This window comes from Ammodytes marinus (genome assembly GCF_949987685.1).
Source record: "Ammodytes marinus genome assembly, chromosome: 15".
In the NCBI taxonomy this organism is placed as follows: domain Eukaryota; kingdom Metazoa; phylum Chordata; class Actinopteri; order Uranoscopiformes; family Ammodytidae; genus Ammodytes; species Ammodytes marinus.
This window is the reverse complement of record NC_137219.1, coordinates 5,037,130-5,057,454: the sequence shown is the minus strand read 5'-3', so window position 1 is coordinate 5,057,454 and position 20,325 is coordinate 5,037,130. Positions and strand designations below refer to the sequence as shown.

Genomic DNA, 20,325 nt, shown 5'->3' with positions numbered 1-20,325 from the left:
TGTGGTGTGGTAATGATTGCATCATCCACTGAAACAGTTTCAACATAAGCCTCTTGGTATCTGTGAGTTGAAATTAAAGAAAGAGTTGTAGAGATTGTAGCACCCGATAATGTTATAAGTTAACTCATGAAAATGTTATATATTTGGCATTTAAACTGATCAAAATGTAGTTACATGCCATGCAGTTGTTTTGTTTGTTTTTGCGTCCTTTTTATTTTGTGTATGTTTGTGCAAAATGGATGTTGAAAACTCAATAGAAATAGAAATCATAAAAAAAAGTGTAATAAATTCCCAATACTGTGTTACAATTATCTTGAATTTTTAATGTCAGCCAGGACATTTTATTACATTAATGGGTTTTCTTACATTTTTCAGGAGTTAGACTATATTATTAGACTATATTATTTTCAGGGTCAGACTTTTGAATTAAAAAATATCACCTTGTACCAAACAAGAAAGCTCAAGCAAGACTAGTCCTTTATCTACATAATGAGACAGTCAGCACCTGGGCCCTCCCTCTCACCTGTAGTGTCGTGTGTCCCTGATGGCTCTGTCACTGGCCAGCCGGTCGCTCTCCAGCAGGTTGAAGGCGTGGTCTCTGTACGGGTCGTCTCCAGGCTTCAGCTGCTTGGCTGAGAGGTAAGCCTTCTCATCGAAGCCTCCCAACAGCAGGCTGTGCTGCTCTGAACGCAGGGACTGGGTCACCTAAACAGGGGACAAGCAGTTGTGTTAACATCAGTAGGAAAACAAGGAAAATATTTAGACGTCACATAGGTTCAAAATTACTATTTGAGTTTCTAGAAAATGTTTTTCATGGTGCAGTGTCCATGATAACCACTTATGATGTCATAAGGGGAGGTGGATAAAAAGGGAGAGGTATTTTTTTTCCAATACTTTGAAAGTCTGTTGAAAAAACATGAAAAGGTGCAATTTGCATAATAGGTGACCTCTATGCAACATCTAAATAGAAAGTTAAACAGACAATAAATGATTAATATTTAATATTGTCCTGGGATTGAAATGACAAATTCAAACACACTGTGTCGCTCTAATAAACATACAGAGGGTGTAACAAAACAGCACGAGTTGTTGATGGTGTCAACACTCCGCTCCCTCGCTAAACAAACTATTATTCTGTCATCTATTATAACTGTGTGATATGGCTCCGTGCCACATGCAACATCCTCATAAACGGGATATATGGGTATGATGCTTTGTGCTAATACCATTTAATTTTTTTACATTCCACTGTTTGAATAAGTTTCAAAAAAACCTTTCTCATAAAAACTTTGCCTGGGGTAGAATCAGAATTATTAGAGTTACTTTTGTTTGATGATTTCCCATGAAGACTGTTGTGCTACATGTCTGCTGCATACTGATATCAGAGACAACACATTTGATACAATGGAATATTTTCTTTTTCTTTTCAACATAATTAAGTTCCTGTTGACTAATAAATGACATTGTCTGCCTATGCGATTAAAGAACTATACAATTCGAGTGTCATTCTCTCTCTCAAACACACACACACACACACACACACACACACACAAACACACACACACACACACACACACACACACACACACACACACACACACACACACACACACACACACACACACACACACACACACACACACACACAGCATGCCAAGTTGCTGGCATGACCATTTTGAGAATGTTTGGTTCAGTGCTCAAGGACACTCTGATATCTGGACAGGAAAAGATGGGAAAAACCAGAAAAACCAACGTTGAGATTAATGGCCAACCCACTCTGCTGCCTGAGCCTCCGCAGACCACATTCAACCCCCAAAAAAGTGTTCCACTTCCTCTATATATTTAGGCAAAGTCTGAAAAGTCTGACAACCATGTGCAATAAGTCCTCTGCTACGGTTCTGTGCTGGGTTGCATTGGAAACACCACTCATCCGAGAAATAAACTTTGATTTCCCAAAAGCACTCACTCTTGACAGAAGTCACCAGCCAAAATGATTAAAATGTAAATGCGACCTTGGTATTCGGGTCACCGTGTCAGTGTTAACAAGGAGGGAAATATGACGGGCAGCTCTGCGTATCGGAGTGTACACAGTAATTAATAGGTTTCCCTCTCAAGGAGCTGTAACACCCCTGAGTGGGAAGCCTATGAATATATTAGTGCAGATGAGAGCAGGCCCTCTTCAATAAGCAAGCAACAACATGATGGACGGATAGTAGAAAAAGAGGAAGAAGGAGAAAATGAAAGGATGGAGGATGGATGGAGCTTTGTTCTGTGTTGTTTCAATAAAGGTTTGGTGTAGCGGAGGGATTTAGAGGTGCTATGAGGAACTGTTAAATATTTCAAAAACAGTCTAATTTTCATTCTGATCATCATGAATGACATGTAACAGCAAACAAGACCATCAGTGCAAAGAATTATGTTTTTGTATAGTTTTTTCTTAATGCCTTTGTCATGGGTACGCTCACCCAGGAACAACAGCTAGTAAGAACACTAATGCTTTTGTCCAAAGGGGGTGCAAGAATTAACACAAAGTGAAAGTTCCTCAGAGCACCTTTAAAATAATAAAAGAAAATCTTATGACCAGGTGAGAGTGACGTCATTTTCAATCTTAAGAAAAACATTGGACATTTTTTAGAATTCACACACACACACACACACACACACACACACACACACACACACACACACACACACACACACACACAATCATGTCTTTAGTGCGCAGGTTTTGTGTTACCTTTACAGAATTAAAAGTACACTACACTACCCGAAAAGCACCAAACAGCAGAAAGACATAGTCAGTATCTATTTAGTACACTTCTAACTGAATTCACTTTAATTGATTTAGTTTGATTTGAAAGAAAATAGTTGCAACAGTTCATGTGAAGCTTATGTTGACCTTACCAATGCAATTATATACTATTCTCCTCCTCATCAAATCTGCACAGTTATTTATACATATACGGTTGTCACACATTATAACACCCTGTCTGCGTCATTATGCCGCTTAAGTCTCTACATACTGCTTAAAGTTAGATCCGTAAAGAAAGGTCTTGACATTAGCCGAGTGCGTGTAAAGTAAGTGTGTTAATTGGAGCGTAAATAATTTTTTTTTATCACCGTCAACACGCTTCTCTGTCGTCCCTCCAATCATCTGTGAAATGAAACTTGACCTCTCTGCCTACTTCAAGTGCATCTCTACTTAATTGCAATCAAGCAATACAAGTTCCAACCTTACTCCACATCTCATTTGCTTTCGACACGTAGAGATGTGCCACGGTAAAAGTGCTTAATGATAATGTTCAATTACCGAAAAACATGACTCATTTCACACAGGCATATCACTGCCTGCATGGTCTATCTATACTCAAGTTAAACGAGTGTGGAGACAACAGCCCACGCAGCACGACTACATTAGCTACATGAAAAAAAGAATGAGATGCATCCATCAAATCTAACCTGAAAACCAAAACACAAGGCTTTAGAGCAGATTTTAAATTCCTCTGACACTAATTCAGTGAGAACATTACAGGCGTCAAGAAACAGACAAACATAGAATAGTGGAATTAGGAGTGACGCTGACTGCACACACAAACATGCACATTTCCGTGCCAAAGTCGTATTCATTACCATATGTGAAGCATTTTGATAGCATTTTCCAAACCACCTTGGAGCAGACACTAAACAGGGCTACAGGGCTACAGGCCTACGTTGGGCACATCTGCTCTTAAAGCTGTTTTTCTGGCAGGAACCAAAAACACTGAAACGACAGAGAAAGTTTTTATAACAAGACGCGAGGAGAGGAAGTGTTTCATTAGAATATTTGAGATATTTTTGCAGCAGCCATAATCTATCAGCAACACAATTTTCTTCCACCATAACCTTTAAAAACACTTAAACCAGAGCTATTATACAGCAAATATAGCTTTTTACTTGTATCATAGCTGAGACCAGCTTTCCAGATCTTGTATTTTATATACTTCTTGGTAACCCAAAAGTATCAACATGACTAAATAAAATAAGTACTTTGACGATAATGAGACAAAAATAACAGAAGGCAGTGTGATGCTCGGCACGCTGAATTAAATATGAAGCTCCAGCGGAAGATGGAACACGTCTGTCTGCTAGCTCGCTCAAGCTGAAGTTAAAAAGACCCCAAAAAAAATCACATACAAGTCAAAACTGCCTGATTCTGAGGAAGTATGTCTGACAGATGATGGCTGTGTCCTACATAGGGCCTTCAAGATTTATGCACATGTTATCCAAGCAAAAAAAACTATGTTGCTCTGCTTTTCAATTTTCAGTTAGTTTTGCCCTACAAAAAAAATAGTTTTACTCTACAAGCCAGAAATGTAGACTTTAGGCCTATCTATCTATCTATCTATCTATCTATCTATCTATCTATCTATCTATCTATCTATCTATCTATCTATCTATCTATCTATCTATCTATCTATCTATCTATCTATCTATCTATCTATCTATCTATCTATCTATCTATCTATCTATCTATCTATCTATCCATCCATCCATCCATCCATCCATCCATCCATCCATCCATCCATCCATCCATCCATCCAATTCATTATTATGATGTGCAACAGTATACGCTTCATCATATTTTACAATAAGCCACAAAGATATGCTCAAATATGAATATTTTAAGTAGATTTTATGCCATATATGACACACTTAGCATTCATATCTTGCAATGCGCTGACATTTTTAGTACTTGATATCATACATTTTAGTCTGTTTTATTCAATTCTAGTACATTTTTTTTATCTTCTCTTTTATTTCCCTATCTTAAATGCTATTAAACACACTTTGAACTGGCTTGTGTTTCTTCTCGTCATGACATTTAAGTCGTATGTAAACCACTTTAAATCGCCTTGTTTGTGAAAGGCGCTGTGTGAATAAACCAGGACTTTACTTGGGTTATGTTTACATTGCGGTATTGACCTAAATATTTCTTCCACCCCTGTTTCTGTTTATCTAAACTTATGGACACGTCGACAGATATGACATCATATAAAGATAGCTTTAGTAAGATGAAATACAAAAAAATATATAAAAATCGAATTATAATCAAAGTTTAAATTACATAAAAGAGGTGATGTGTTAGGGTGAATTTACCAAACTGTGCAACAGTGGTGGATGTTTAATACCTTCAAGATTTGTATGTGTTACTTTAACGGAAAAAGGAGCTAATCCTCGACCAGACAAGATTTTTAACGGTACATTTAGCCCAGTTCTCTTGAGAAGAGATCATATGGTCACATGGCAAATCCAAAAATGGTTGCGGAGTTAGTCAGAAAAGAAAGAAAGTACTGGTAATGGTCTAAAGCCAGGGCACTCATGCCAGCCTTCGCAAATCAGAGGCAAATACTGAAAATATCAATTGTATAACTGTTGCACCTGCCCTGTAAAAAAAACTTGACCCCACATATGAAAATGTAGCAAGAGAAAGCTGAGGATTAGCTGGATGTGGATATGAAGGTTGAGACTCCATGATTACTGTGACTGATACAAAATAGTCACACAAACAAACACACACACACACACACACACACACACACACACACACACACACACACACACACACACTCATGTTCATATAGAGAGAGGCTGGAAAGTGTTGCTGGGGCATTATAGCACTCAACAGAGGAAATGAGGGGAGAAGTAAGTTGAGCCGGTGCAAACACATTTCAAAGATGATGTCATTAGTGAATCAAATGCTGCTAATGAACGGGCTTAGATACAGTCCACGCTTAGGGGAGAAGCACAGAGGGAGAAAGAGGGTGTAAGGAGGTCTAAGCCATTAGGGAAAAAATGAAAAAGAGAGGGAGGGAAAATACTATAAAAGAAAGGATGTAATGGAAGAATGACACGAGTAAGAATGATGTATAAAGTGACCTAGACACACAACCACAACCACACAACGCACGCGCGCGCACGCACACGCACACGCACACACACACACACACACACACACACACACACACACGATTATTCAGATCAGAATATTGATCTTTGGACTCTCATGCAAATAAAGCCAGCTGAAGTATAAAAGGAGACAGTTTTACAGTAAGCAAATAACAGTCTGTTTGACATACTGAGAAGTTATTGAGACATTATTCCAGAGTATTGATGGGACAATTATGTTTAAAAAGGTTTGTCACATGACTTTATGTAAACATCAAGCCGTGAGGGCTATTGTGAGCTTGTTTACAATGTTATGGGAAACAAAAAATAAATAAATATTACAGAGAGAATGACATTCAGACACGAGGAAAGTCAGATAAACAGACAGGAATACTGTGTACACTGAGATACACAGACAGACAGACAGACAGACAGACAGACAGAGAGACATACACACATCAAACAGACAAACAGACTGGCAGAGAGACACAGACAGAAAGAGAGACAGACATACACACATGAAACAGACAGACAGACACACACAGACAGACAGACCGACCGACAGACAGACACACAGACAGAGAGACACAGACAGAAAGACAGAAAGACAGATAGACAGACCTCCCCCCTCCTCTCTGTATCAGCTTGTCTGTCTGAATCATGTTGAACTGTTGGACTGTGCAGGCCGAGCTGGCAGGCTGTGAGCTGCAGGTCAGATTACCAGAACAAACGACAGACGTTTGGTGACCAAGGTGAACAACCTCACTAAACCAAAGCTTGTTTTTTTTTAAAGTTCAACTGAAAACGTTCAAATCCAAAGTGATTGGACATCTGTTTGTGGTTCCCCTTATTTAGCCTATCTTGCTTAAAGGTGGAGTCTGTGATTCTGGAGAATGCTTGTTGTCAAAAGCACTTTTCGTCAAAATCAGTGAATATCTCCTCATGATCCTCTACCTGGCCATTCTGTGAGAGTGCTGAAAAAAATCTGTTGTTAATATACAGCCTGCCCTAGGCTCTGTAAACGGATATGTAAACAACAGGTATGTAAACAAAGGGGGCCCACCATAGCTAGCATTGTGCCCGTCTACAGAGCCTAGGATGTGTATGAACACTGTCTTTTTTTTCAGCGCAGACACAGACAGACAGCAAGCGGATCGTGAGGAGATAGCCTATAGTTTTGACAAAAAGTGATTTTGACAACAAGCGGTCTCTAGAATCGCTGTACCTCTCCGTCAATTGAGTCAGTAGAAATGTTTGTTACTGTGTAGCGTTGTGTTTGTGTGATATGGTGTAAATCCAATGTTTGTGTGTTGTGATTAATATGATTGTGTAAATAAATTGTATGCGCACAATGTAAACTGCAGGACCCCAGGGAGGACAGCTTCTAGCGTATATGCTGAAACTAATGGTGATCCAAATAAACAAACAAATAAACAATCAAGCCACAGCTTCCTTGTTGGTTCACACACACATGGAGACACACTCTAAGCCAGGCCCGCACGATCATAAATGCCACAACAGCTCCACCGTTTTGGCGTTTGCCCTTGAATTATTCAATCTTTGAGAACAGTGTTTTAATGAATGTTCTGTTGCCGGAGTGATACATGCTGACATGTTGGCACACATCCCCGGCCACAGCTGAGACCATTTTATTGGTCTGGTAGTAAATTGTGAAAGAGGCTCCAGTGAGTTGTATTTCTTCTACACTCCCTGTCTCCTGCAAGCACAACTGGATATATACTGTCGGCTGCATTTTTTAATTGATTCAGCAAATAATTGATTTTTTGCGGTTTTGCCATAAAAATCTCCTATTCTCATGGACAATTCACTCACTCATATGTTTAATGAATCGTTATGTCTCAGTCTTATTTAAGGCTGAAAAGTCGGGTACACGGGATTCAAAAAAGTAAAATAGGCAAGGTTTACTCTACATCTGCGATGATGGATTCATTTTTTAAGAGGCTTGGCAGAAAATTGACGAACAACTAACAATCAAGCAACGTTTTAATCGGTTTTCTTGTAAAGCTCTGAAAATATTTGCTGGTTGCCGCTTATCAAATGTGAGCATTTAATGCTTTGTTTGCTTATATATGATGATAAACTCATTACATGGTCATGTTTTGTACCAGTGGTTGAATAAAACAAGGTCTTTGAACACGTCATAACGATTCGATTAATCAAGAAAATAGTCAGCCGATTAACCTATAATGAAAATGATCATGAGTTGCAGCAAGAAGTTTAACTATTATTTTCATTATCCTCTTCACTTTACTTAGTTTAATAACTGAATAGACAGGCGCCACATCTCTTTACTGCTATACAAAATGCAACAGAACAACCCTGCAGCCCTATAAAGCAGACCTCCTGCAGTGGAGCTGGCATTGACCCAGATAGTACCAGGAGCAGCATACACTGTTCAGACTGTGTCTATAGACTGTGTGTTGCAACGTGGAGAGGTTAGAGCAATCCCAACCCAACCACTTACCTATCTACCTCCGCACCTACTCTATTTACCAGAGGTGGTGGCAAATTGACAACAACATCACCCAGGGAACACCCGGGCAAATACAGACCTGACCTGCCTGAAACAAGCCCTTTAATGACAGACCGAGTAGCGAGAAGGTGCAGCAGCACAGGCGTTATAGAGTATGCATTTTTTCGCTCGCACTCACTCACATGTGCTATCTAAAGAAAGGTCTCGGGCATCAGCATAATATGGTGTTACGAGGCGTGCGCACCCAACGACGCACAGGCACAGCCACGACTTATGGAAAGCCTCTTACGTGGACTTGAGAGAGAGAAAGGGAAGGCAGGGAAACCCACACAATCACACACCGACAAACATAAACAGGCTTGTAGATTCTACCGCCTGTAGAATAATAATGGTGTAATGGTGAATATTGCTTACGGTGCGTGTTCAAAGCCATACGTGCCCAACAAAGCAGCGTATCAAATTCCCCTCTGTGACACCCAGCTGTTCATCATCACTAGGCTACAACCTTCACCATCATATTCATCACGCCAGGTTACATACACACACACACACACACACACACACACACACACACACACACACACACACACACACACACACACACACACACACACACACACACACACACACAGTGGGCTATACACGCTACACGCGTACATCAATATGCAGCACACACTCTCCTGCAGCTCGCCGTCTCCCCCCCACCACTCACTATCAGCGGGATGGTCCTGTCGTCCCGATGGATCTCCAGGCGACCGGAGACCCCCTTCTGCTGCCCGCCGAGGCCCCCCCTGCCCCGGCCGGCGTCCGAAGAGGAAGACGACGACGTAGACTGGGGCTTGTTGTCATGCCACAGGTAATAGAACGTCCCCAGTATCCACGCGACGGTCAGAATCGCGATGGCGTTGGCCCGTATCCTGCGCATGGTGAGCCCATATGGAGCGGGCTCCGGAGGCGAGCCGCTGGGATCAGGTCCGTCCTATGGTCCCGAGAGGTGGAAGGTGCAGCCTGCTCCGCTCTCCTCCACCGGTGATGCGTTGAGTCCCTGGCACAGCGCTAGACAAGAGAGACAGGGCAGGCAGCAAGGCAGGCAGGAGGCAGTATAGTGTGCCTCTCTCTCTCTCTCTCTCTCTCTCTCTCTCTCTCTCTCTCTCTCTCTCTCTCTCTCTCTCTCTCTCTCTCTCTCTCTCCTCGAACAGGCTCTTCTCTTGCTGGGATTTGCGCACTAAACACAGCCACGGTCCTAGCGCCGCCGAGTCATATCATCCCTTCAGTCTACACACACACATACACACACGCACGCACGCACGCACGCGCACACACACACACACACACACACACACACACGCACGCGCACACACACACACACACACACACACACACACACACACACACACACACACACACACACACACACACACACACACACACACACACACACACACACACACACACACACACCCCCATCCATCCCCTGGCTACAAGGAGGAGAGGATGTCCAATCTGCATCCAGCAGCTGTGCCACATTTAGGTGTCACACAGTCACAGGAGAGGAGGGGGTGAGAGAGACTTGTTTCTCCACTATTCTGGTTATTCAAACATTTGACTCACTTTGTAAACCTTTGTTTTAACTCGCCACGCCTGTCATCAAAGGCTGTGCTTGGTTTCAGTTAAAGGACCCCCACCTCTTTCTCTTTACAACACAAAGCCTTAGCCTGGCTCCGCCCGCCTATACCTACTTTCTCTCAATTTTCATTTCACTTTAAATGAAGTACGATGGTCTGGTTGGACCAGGCTAACAAAGCCTTACCCCTGGTCTAAATCTAAATATCCATATGATATAGACCTAATGGCTGAATTAAAAGCAGTGGTGGGAGAGGGAATTATTTTACTTATTGCTCCATGCATACATTTGCCATCTTCAGATAAATAGATAGACCTAAATGATGATGCATTGTTATGATAAACATTAATAGATAAACATAGCCTAAAGCAGTTTGATTTGTTTTTAGGGACTGATTCTTCTGTATGTAAGTAGTTAGCTAAATGAAACCATTGTCAAATTAAAATCTTAAACACCCTGCATTGCAATACCACCATATGTCAACGAGACAGTATGTTCATTTCATTGAAGTAAATCTTTAATTTCTTCCATCCTACCAGAATTAAAATGAAAACTGCACCACATGTACTCCTCACTGTATAAGAGGACTCATTATTCTGCCTATGTATTTTAAATAACACATTTAAATTAGGACCCTGCAGCTTACACACAGAGCACCAAGCAAGAGAGCCTTCGCAGCCTTTGAACACAAGCATCATGAATATTCAACTCCTTCAAGTTCATTCTGGATTTTTGCACAAATGACCTCTGTTACTATATGACTTATTCAGAGCAGGCATGAATCAAAAGGGGTTAAGAAATGTCTGAATATATTAGAACAGGACTTGGAACTATCGCTCCCAAAAATCCATAATGGCCTGTAAACTGCCAGAGAAGAAATCAGAGCCGAGCACTAACACCCCAGAGGCACACACACAGCTGAGGAGCCTGGATTTTCTTTTTTCATTTTCTTCATCTTTTCTGCTAGAAGAAACACACACTCACAAAACAAACATAGCCCACAGTATGATCTCATCCAACCCCACCTAACAGCACCATACCGTGTGTGTGTGTGTGTGTGTGTGTGTGTGTGTGTGTGTGTGTGTGTGTGTGTGTGTGTGTGTGTGTGTGTGTGTGTGTGTGTGTGTGTGTGGCTGCCATCCACACAGCTGGGCTCGCCGCCACAAACATCACCAAGTAAGAATGCAAAGATTTCCTTCACCAGGAACATAAAGAAACCTGACCCAGACACAGTGAGGGAGATATGAGACAGCAATGAGTACAAGCAAATCAATATACGGGGGGGGTGGGGCAATCCAGCTGACTATTATTATGTCATTCATCTGTGATGCAATCAGGCAAGTATTCTGGGGTGAAGCATCATGCATGGTAACTTTCATTGGTTTCAATGTAACTTTGCATTTAATTGCCACATGTGTTTCCTATATACTTAGGGTTTTTGGCAGTGGTGTGAAAAGAAAGGACCATTTAGGACTTTAAAGGTGGAGTCAGAAATTCTGGAGAATGTATGTTGACAAATTCATTTTGTCAGAACCAGTGAATATTGCCGTACTATCGGATGCCCCCCTTTGTTTTCTGTAAACTGTAAACAAAGGGGGCCATCACATACCCTTTGTTTATATACCCGTTTACAGAGCCAAGTTGTGTATTAACACCAGTTTTATTTCGACACACACACACGGTACGGACAGGTGTCATATGAATGACTTTTTGTTGTATGATTATGACATGTTGGTGCAACGAGTTTAATCTATAAATGCGAGCCTTTCTCTTTGATTCTGACAATTTTTAAAAAGAAGCAAATGTAGCCAGAGGAAAACATTAAAAAACAAATAAAGGCAAAAGTATCAATGCACTAAGCCTGGACTGTAAGTAAGTGTTTAAAGTGTGACTGTGTGACTGTGTGACATTTAATATGAAATATGGAGCAATATCACACACTGCAGAACAAACTGAATATGGACATTTTAAAGGACAACATATATCCTCAGTTATATGGAGGTTATACGCACTCCTGACATTTACTGATGGTGGTTTAGATTTGCTGCAACATTCCCTCTAAATCGAACTCCCTGGCTGCTAAAGAGATATCGACGTGGCCTTTTCTCCACTATATTTCACCAGCTATCTTCAGTAGAAAGAACAATGCAATAGCAAGCAACAGCAATGAAAGGTGTATCACTAAAAAACCATGTTGAAATGTTGTTAAATCATCATCCGTTTGAATTGATTTTGTTCAGCTCCTGCACCAGTTTAAATGAGTATATGATTATGAGAAATACAGAGATTTTCTTTTGAAGCCGATAGGCTTAATCAACTTTGTGTCAACTCGTTTGCCCATGTTTTGAATGTAACCGACGTTCATTTATATGAAAAAGTTCCTTATTATAGCTTTAATTTAGAGTCTCGAAAAAGGGGTATACATTAAATAATATATGTATATTGTACTCTTTGTTGGACACGTTAAATTGGTTAAATATTTTTTTTTGGTTTATTAGGCTACATTGGTTTATTTTTTTATTTTTTTTAAATTTATCTTTCTATTATTTTATTTCTCACATGTTAAACTTAACAAAAGTGAATACACTGAAAAATCTAAATTTGAAATTGAAATCAAAGCGTCTAACAGGCAGCAGGCAGGCGATGCATCTATCCACTGTGTCTCTGTGCGCTGTCTCTCTGAAATATTGCACTCTGAGATTAATCTCACCATACATGTAAACCGCCTCTCTCTCCCATGCCGTCATGGCGAGAGAGTCCCGTCAGCTAAAACTACATCTTCCAGCGCTCTCAGCTCGTGTGTATAGAGAGGGGAAGGTCACGGGGGTCGAAGCCACATCTGGCCTACGGCTGTGATGTATTTGTCTTCATTTGTACGGACAGGGCTGAGCCTCTCGCGGGGCTGCTGCTGTCACTGTGCTATCTGTGGGAGAGACGCTAACGCCCAAAAGCCAGAGGAAAAAGTCCTTGCACACTCAGACAAGGAGAGGAAAATGATGATAATTCTGTTTGCATAGCACCTTTAAAAATAGTACTTTACAAAGTGCTTTGGCTGAGCATATAGAAAAGCACATACAAATGAAATACACATATTTATATAGTTATACTAGAAGTCAATACACATATCTCAATTAAAAGGTGCAGTAGGGCAAAAGACAATAAGAAAAATGATTAAAAGACGGCATCACATAAAAGCAAGTCCATAAAAATGTGTATCTTGGGGCACTCCTGTGGTGCAGTGGGTAGAGTGTGCACCATTTGAGGCTAAGTCCTTATCGCAGCGGACCTGGTTTCGACTCTGGCCCAGGTCCTTCTCTGCATGTCATCCCCATCTCTCTCCAAAGAAATGAATCCTTTTTCACAACTGTTATTATTTTTATTGTTTTTTCCACGTACAGTATTCCATTTCATCTACATTTTTTTTAAACTTTGCATTCCAATTTACGTTATGTCTATATGGTGCACCTTATCTCTACACTTTTTTATCTGCACTGTGTCTTTGCACTACTTTTGTGATTATTTGTGTCTCAGGTGTTGCTCTCTTCACTTTTGTTCTCTTCTATTGCATTGTTAAAAGGAGCCTGGGGCTTAAGAATGTCATTGCCAACAATGTCTTCTGCTGTAATTCTTATGCATATGACACATACACCTCTTGAATCTTGATTTCCCCATTTCCACTCTACTGTGTACTTGAAATCCTCAACTGTCAATAAGTGTAAATACAGTAACTAAAAACATATCTTAAAAAAAAAATGTGTATTTTATCAAGGATAGTACACACACACACACACACACACACACACACACACACACACACACACACACACACACACACACACACACACACACACACACAGCACAGCGGGCGTGGGGAGGTGTTGGTAGTGGCTGCCCTGTGGGGAATACTCAGTGGACCCGGTGGTAACCCAGCCCTACACTGGCTCTGGCTGAAGTCAAGATTACAGTGGGCGCAGAGAGGAAACCAGAGGCTGCATGCAGAGTTTCCAGCAGGGTCAGTCGACCGCTCGTGTCAACAAACCCTCCCCGGAGACTCATGGAAAGACAGTCACGTTCCCATGTCATCGGGAACGGAGTCTTTCCAAAGTTAAATATACTGGCAGGGAACTATAGGGGCTAGAAAGTTGGCCTGTTTTTACTGCTTTGTTGAGTGTTTTTAATCAAAAATCTGCAGACTAATCATAACAAGCTGATCAAACAAAAACGAGTAGAAATTGTAAAGTTCAGCAGAAATGGACTGAAGAAAAGGGTTATCCCTTTGAAATGAGCACTAAGAGGCTTAGTTACTGCATGTGTTAATGTATAAGTTACTATTACTACTACTACAATTACTAATTGAATTCTAAGAACAAGTTAGAGAAATGTTTTATTAAGCTTATCAGGGACTCAAACACAAACTCCATAACAATGATCCTTTTTTAAAGCAGAATTTATCAGCACACAAATGGTCAAACTGGAAGCAGTTCTCAAGAGAGTGTGGGAGTGTGAGCGCTCTGCTGTGAGTCCCAGCCCAAAGGTTTCTGTCATGATCAGGACTGCAGACCTTTCTGTTTGAAAAGAGAATCCTCCTACAAGAGTTCATAAGGGTTGTGTCAAAATCTATGATTCTTGAAAGCAAAATATCCAGTAGCAGTAACCAGGGCCGCCCATTAGGGGTAGAAAGTGGGAAGGCTTTCTAGGGCCCAGCCACTTGGGGGGCCCATGGTCTTTGGAAGCCAAGAACCTCACTAAGCTAATCTTTATTTCTAGATATTTATGTTAATATCTATTCAAAGTTGGGTGTTTACACAGAGCCGCGGCTCCGCTTACGGCCATTTAAAAAGCAGTAGAAAAGCAGAAATGTTCAAAATGTTTCAGATTGAGCACAGCGGAGTGTAACTGTTTCAAACATAATCCATCCTATAAACCCTTTGTGTGCCAAATGGTGACAAGATTGGGTTTTGATATTAAACAGTTTTGGCTGGATTATATTTCCTGAGTCGTTCCTGCTCACGGAAGACACATGTAGGCCTACCTGCTACTTGTGTCTGGGTGTCGTTGTGAAAAGTATTTGGACCCCATGAAAAAACAGGTTGGGTACCTTTTGTAGTTCTTCTACATTAGTTACTCTGTCATTTTCCTGAGTCTACAAACAGGTTTAAATTCTCTCTCCACATAATGTACATTTTTGTGAAAAAGAATTTCCCTTTGGGGACTATACCTTCTAAAGGCTTTGACATAAGTCTTCAGGTTGACACGACCAGCCAAGTCTGACCAGTTTTTCAGAAACCTGGCCAATTGACCAACCAGACGGGTCATACCACAATGAAGCTGACGAGCAGCATCATCCTGTTTTAATTATTGCCGTAACCACCAAGGTCCTGCTTTCTGTATTGTTTCTAAAAAAGTTCTTAATGCAAAGAAAGACACAAGGCACAAAGAAGTTGGAAATAATTGAACAAACAGATTTGAATTCAAAGATTAAGAACTTTTTTTGTAATGATTTCAGTGCTTTTGCAGTGATGAGAGGAGAATGAACTAAGCCTAAATGTTGCAACCAAACATAGGCCAACTTTATAGTTTTGAGGGTAAGTTGGTTTGGTTATTCATGTAGAGAACCGCCTTTTTTCATTTGTGTGTGAATAATTTGTTGTTGATGTTGTTTTTTAAGTGTTATTTATTTCAACAATACCACCAACAGATTTCAAATGGTTTAATGTCATGTGCAGAAATACAAAAAAGTGCAATATTTGGTGCAGTCAATTAGTGTAAATGTATCTTACCAGAAACTAGTAGCATAGACAACGTGCAAATTGTGAAAAAACTGTTTGCTTTAGTGAATACTAAAGAAGAACAAGGTCTCTGTGTGAAATGATTATTTTGTAGAGATCTGTTGATCTGTTAAACAATTGTGTGAGTGTCAGGGAATCAAAATAAATTGGTAGGTATGCTGGGCTAAGTCTGAAATGTGCTACTATTTTAAAATAATAATGAGCCCTTGCTCCCCCAACTGTCCCTGGTTGATAAGATAGTTAGTCTCTCTACAAATACATGTATGTGTTTATTGAGGGATGAGCACACTCACACTCATTGTTGATAGGAGTAATGGGTAAGGGGGGCCCATTGACTGGAGGTTTTCAGGGGCCTAGCCATTTGTGTGGGCAGGCCTGGCAGTAACTAAGATGGTAGCTGTGTGTGTGTGTGTGTGTGTGTGTGTGTGTTTTGTGTGTTGCCGCAGACACACCCACAGACCGTCACCATCCTCTTAGTTCTGCCGAGATCCCTGCTGGCATTTCAGACATCTATGCCAAAACGGTGAATCCAGAAAAGTGAACAAAGACTTACACAGTCATACCAGCGCGCACAACACACACACACACACACACACACACACACACACACACACACACACACACACACACACACACACACACACACACACACACACACACACACACACACACACACACACACACACACACACACACACACACACACACACTGTAAGCCCGTATGGAATTCCACAGTGATAACAGTGGAAACTCAGCCAATCGCCTCCCGGCTGTAACCAGTGATCATTGAACTGAGTGATGTTCAAGTTCAGTCTTGTGTGTGTTTTGCGTGTGTGTGTGTGTGTGTGTGTGTGTGTGTGTGTGTGTGTGTGTGTTCTGTGCGTATTTCGTCAGTATGCATCTGTGTGTGTGTGTTTTCTGTGTGTGTGAGCTGTCTGTCTGTGTGTGAGCTGTGTGTCTGTGTGTGTGTGTGTGTGTGTGTGTGTGTCTTTCTGTTTGAATGCGTGTTATGCAAACATCAAGTGTCAGAGATCAGACACAAGGCTAGCAGGAATTCATCCGAGCTCCTGTCTCAATGTGGATGGACTGAGCCGAGCGCAGTTTTCCCATGATGCTCGGCTGCAGACCAGAGCGGACTGTTAACAATAAGCAGCTTGAGTAGTGAGGGAGTCAACTCTAGTCTTTTTAACATCAGACCTCGTTCCAGATTTCAAGTCATGCTACTTCCAAGATCTTTGAGCGTGAGGCCCTCCCTGTGCGGCTTTTAGAGGAGGCTGTAAAACTTAATACCTCCCTCTGAGACTCAGCTAGTGGATTTACAGTGGATTTAATGATGACAAGTTTTCACAGAAAGGGAAAAAATGTCCACAGAAACTTCACAAAACACTCTTCATCATGTTTCAAACTGTCCATCTGTTAGTTTCTTCTGTTACAAACACTGTATTTTATTTCTATGGGTGCTGATATGTCTCTGGCAATGAAAGGCTTCGAAAGGGCTTGGTCTTAGCTGTGTAATTCCTTATAAATTCAATTGGTCCTTATATTACCAGACAAGAATTACGCTTGTTTGCTTTCTTGCTGAGATTTAAGTGAGATGATCAATATCAATGTCTTCTAAGGTTGTAGGCTTAGGTAAAACAGTGTAAACAGGGGAATTCACTATTGGAATACATCTAGCATTGCTCTGTCTGAAAGAAACAAAGTACACCTATACCAGCACCTCTAAATCTTTTATTTGCTTGAAAACCAAAGTGTAAAAAACAGAAGCTGTTTTACAAGGAGTTATGTGCCAGAGTACTTCTTGACAGGCGCCGTAACTGTTATAATGAGCTCTAGAGTTAACTAAACAGAAGGTATAAAAGTATGTCTACATAGGGGAGGTTTTTCTTTCCATGAGCAGTTTCTATGATAAGCTATTCTAGCATTCAATTCAAATTTAACTGTCAACATTTTTTAAACTTAAGTTATGTTAAAGTTTATTGGAGTGGAATGAACAATAAATGGAAGCTGGTTTGTTGAGGCCCACTAAGATTTTAAAATTCACCATGTATTCCCCTTCTATGATATATTGATTTGATCCCTATGTGACTGTTGAACGTCGGTGCAAAGAGCTGCTTCTTGAAATATGCATTTATTCGTTGATCTTGACCAAACTCATCATAAAAATCTGACAAACAGCCTCATAGTTGTAGATCGTTGATAACAAGGTCAAGTGCAGCTGCAGTGTTGGAAATAACTCAACAACATGAGGTTCTACTTTTGGCCGGTTATCAAGAAACAGAAAAATGATCCAGTGTAAATACTTTGTGTATACGGGGACCAGGAAACTTAATCCACATCCTCCTCAGCTGTTTTTCACTTCCTTCAAGTTACGGTAACACAAAACCCTTAAAACAAGTACAACTGCATTTTTATAAAAGCAACTTACAGTAGTTTTCCGTGAGACGTCCAATGGAACAAAGCATCATTTGTGGTTTGTTTTAATGCGAGTCATTACAGACGGGTGGAGCTCCAGGATGCAGACACTCGTGAGCAGGAAAGTACACTAACCTTAAGTGCTGACATCATCAAAGCCTTTTAAACGCCTGTGTGTCCTGTTATAAATCACCACCATTCACCTGGGCTGACACTCACACAAACCATGAACAAACATTGGCGAATAAAAAGGATTGGGGAGATTAAAAACACCCTATGAGCTCTTGTTTCTTCTAAAGCTACATTGCGTCGGTGATAGTGTATGGATTTTAATACCTTCAGCTATACGTCCAGGTTTTTTCTAAGCAGTAGAATCAACAACTGAAACATTTCTTGGGAGCTTCTTGGGATTTTTGTTGAGCTCCTGCGCCAGTGTCCGGGGGGCGACACCAGTTTGTAAACGCTGCCATACTGAGAAATACTGAGAGTTTTGTGGAGCTGATAGGCGCCTTAATCGAATGTGTGTCTACTTGTTTTGAGATGGCTTGAATGTAACCGACATTAATTTATATGAAAAAGTTATGCAATATAGCTTTAACGTGAGTGTTAATATGGAGAAAAAAACTGTAAACTCTCAATATGTAGATTATCATCAGAGGCACAACATGGGAGCCACTGAAGCCCATGTTGTTACAAGGCATAAAGGGGATTAGGAGGAAAGAAAAGAGGCAGCTTCCGTTTACACACACACACACACACACACACACAAACACATCACTAACATATGAACACAGGGAAACAATTATATATTGGTTAGATAATACAAGATGAACAGATGCTTGTGAAGTCAATATTCATAATCAGAAAACATACAGAGTAAGAGATCCCCAAGGAAATATACTGTATGTTGCTATGATTCAAAACATCTTGTACTTTCTATGAAATGGATATTAATATCCCAGTCGTGCCCCTGCTGTGGCTTAGCAGGCAGCCAGCTGTCAGTGTCTGCTTGTGCCACTGTAAGTCTGTGATTGTATAATCCACAGGCAGAGAAGAATAAGATTCAGCATAAAAGCTTTTCTTCAATCCGCAAACTGTGAAAATTATTGCTGAAGCTGCAGCCTGGAAGAGTTTGGATTAACAGGGAACAGAAAACAACACAAGCCAAACAAGTCTACAGTACTAGCACCTCTGTGAGGCTGTATACACAATGCTCACATGCTCATGATGGCAATGCTAATGCAGCAGGTATAATGTAGTTTCCCATCTTCACCATATTAGCATGCCAATATATGCTATTTAGACCTAAACACACAGTAGGCCAATGTCTGTTGTGTGTTTTGTGGGACTTTTCCTTTTATCGCTAGTAAATGCCCAAAAGTAAATTGTCATCCAGTTCTGAGTTATTCACAGAGCAGCTACACTTCAGTTTAAAAACAGAGAATTGAAAACAATGTAAATTGTAAGTTTTGGACCAAGAGATTCTTTGAAAACACAGAATTTTGGTTAAAAGTTCAATACAAGTACAGGGAACTATTTGGAAGAGACAGATTCAAATATCTTAATATAGGCCTAAAAAAATAACCTCAACAGATGTTAATAAAATAACTACTTTCTCCACTCAACTAAGTGAGTGCAGTGCACAACATAACTCAACCAAGTTGTATAGAGATGAATCAATCAGGTAAGTAAACACATCATGAATGTATCATCAATAACCAGTCAGTGTGGTTTACTTTACAACAGTTTTTTTCAATCCCAAACTAAACCTGAATACGACATTAATTAAATGTCCCATGGGTGCCATATATAAATCTGGGAACAATGAGCCATCGTAACATGGGGATGACCTTGCACAAGGTAGGGTACTGCTGAGAAAGTATTGGACAACTCAGATTCCTTGTATGATTGTTTGAACATGAATGTCTGTACAGAATGTCATGGAAATCCTATCGACTAATTGTCTAGAAATGTCCCTAAAAACCAAACCATGGTGACCTCATGGTGGCGGTGTAGGAAAAGTCATGTCTGCAGAACATAGTCTGTTCAAAATCTAAATGGCAGAGTTATTGAGATGT

At 40.6% G+C, this 20,325-nt stretch overlaps 1 protein-coding gene across 1 annotated transcript in view; it reads right to left on the bottom strand.

Moving 5' to 3' along the window:
- Positions 1–9,633, bottom strand: part of galnt16 (UDP-N-acetyl-alpha-D-galactosamine:polypeptide N-acetylgalactosaminyltransferase 16) — a 35,172-nt gene extending 25,539 nt beyond the window's left edge. The window contains exons 1-2 of the mRNA XM_080043089.1: positions 9,132–9,633; positions 524–705 (exon numbers count right to left, since the gene is read on the bottom strand). Of these exons, the coding sequence (XP_079899215.1) occupies positions 524–705; positions 9,132–9,344 (395 nt within the window). The 5' untranslated portion in view covers positions 9,345–9,633. The remainder of the gene's footprint in view (positions 1–523; positions 706–9,131) is intronic.
- Between the last annotated feature and the right edge of the window lie 10,692 nt (positions 9,634–20,325).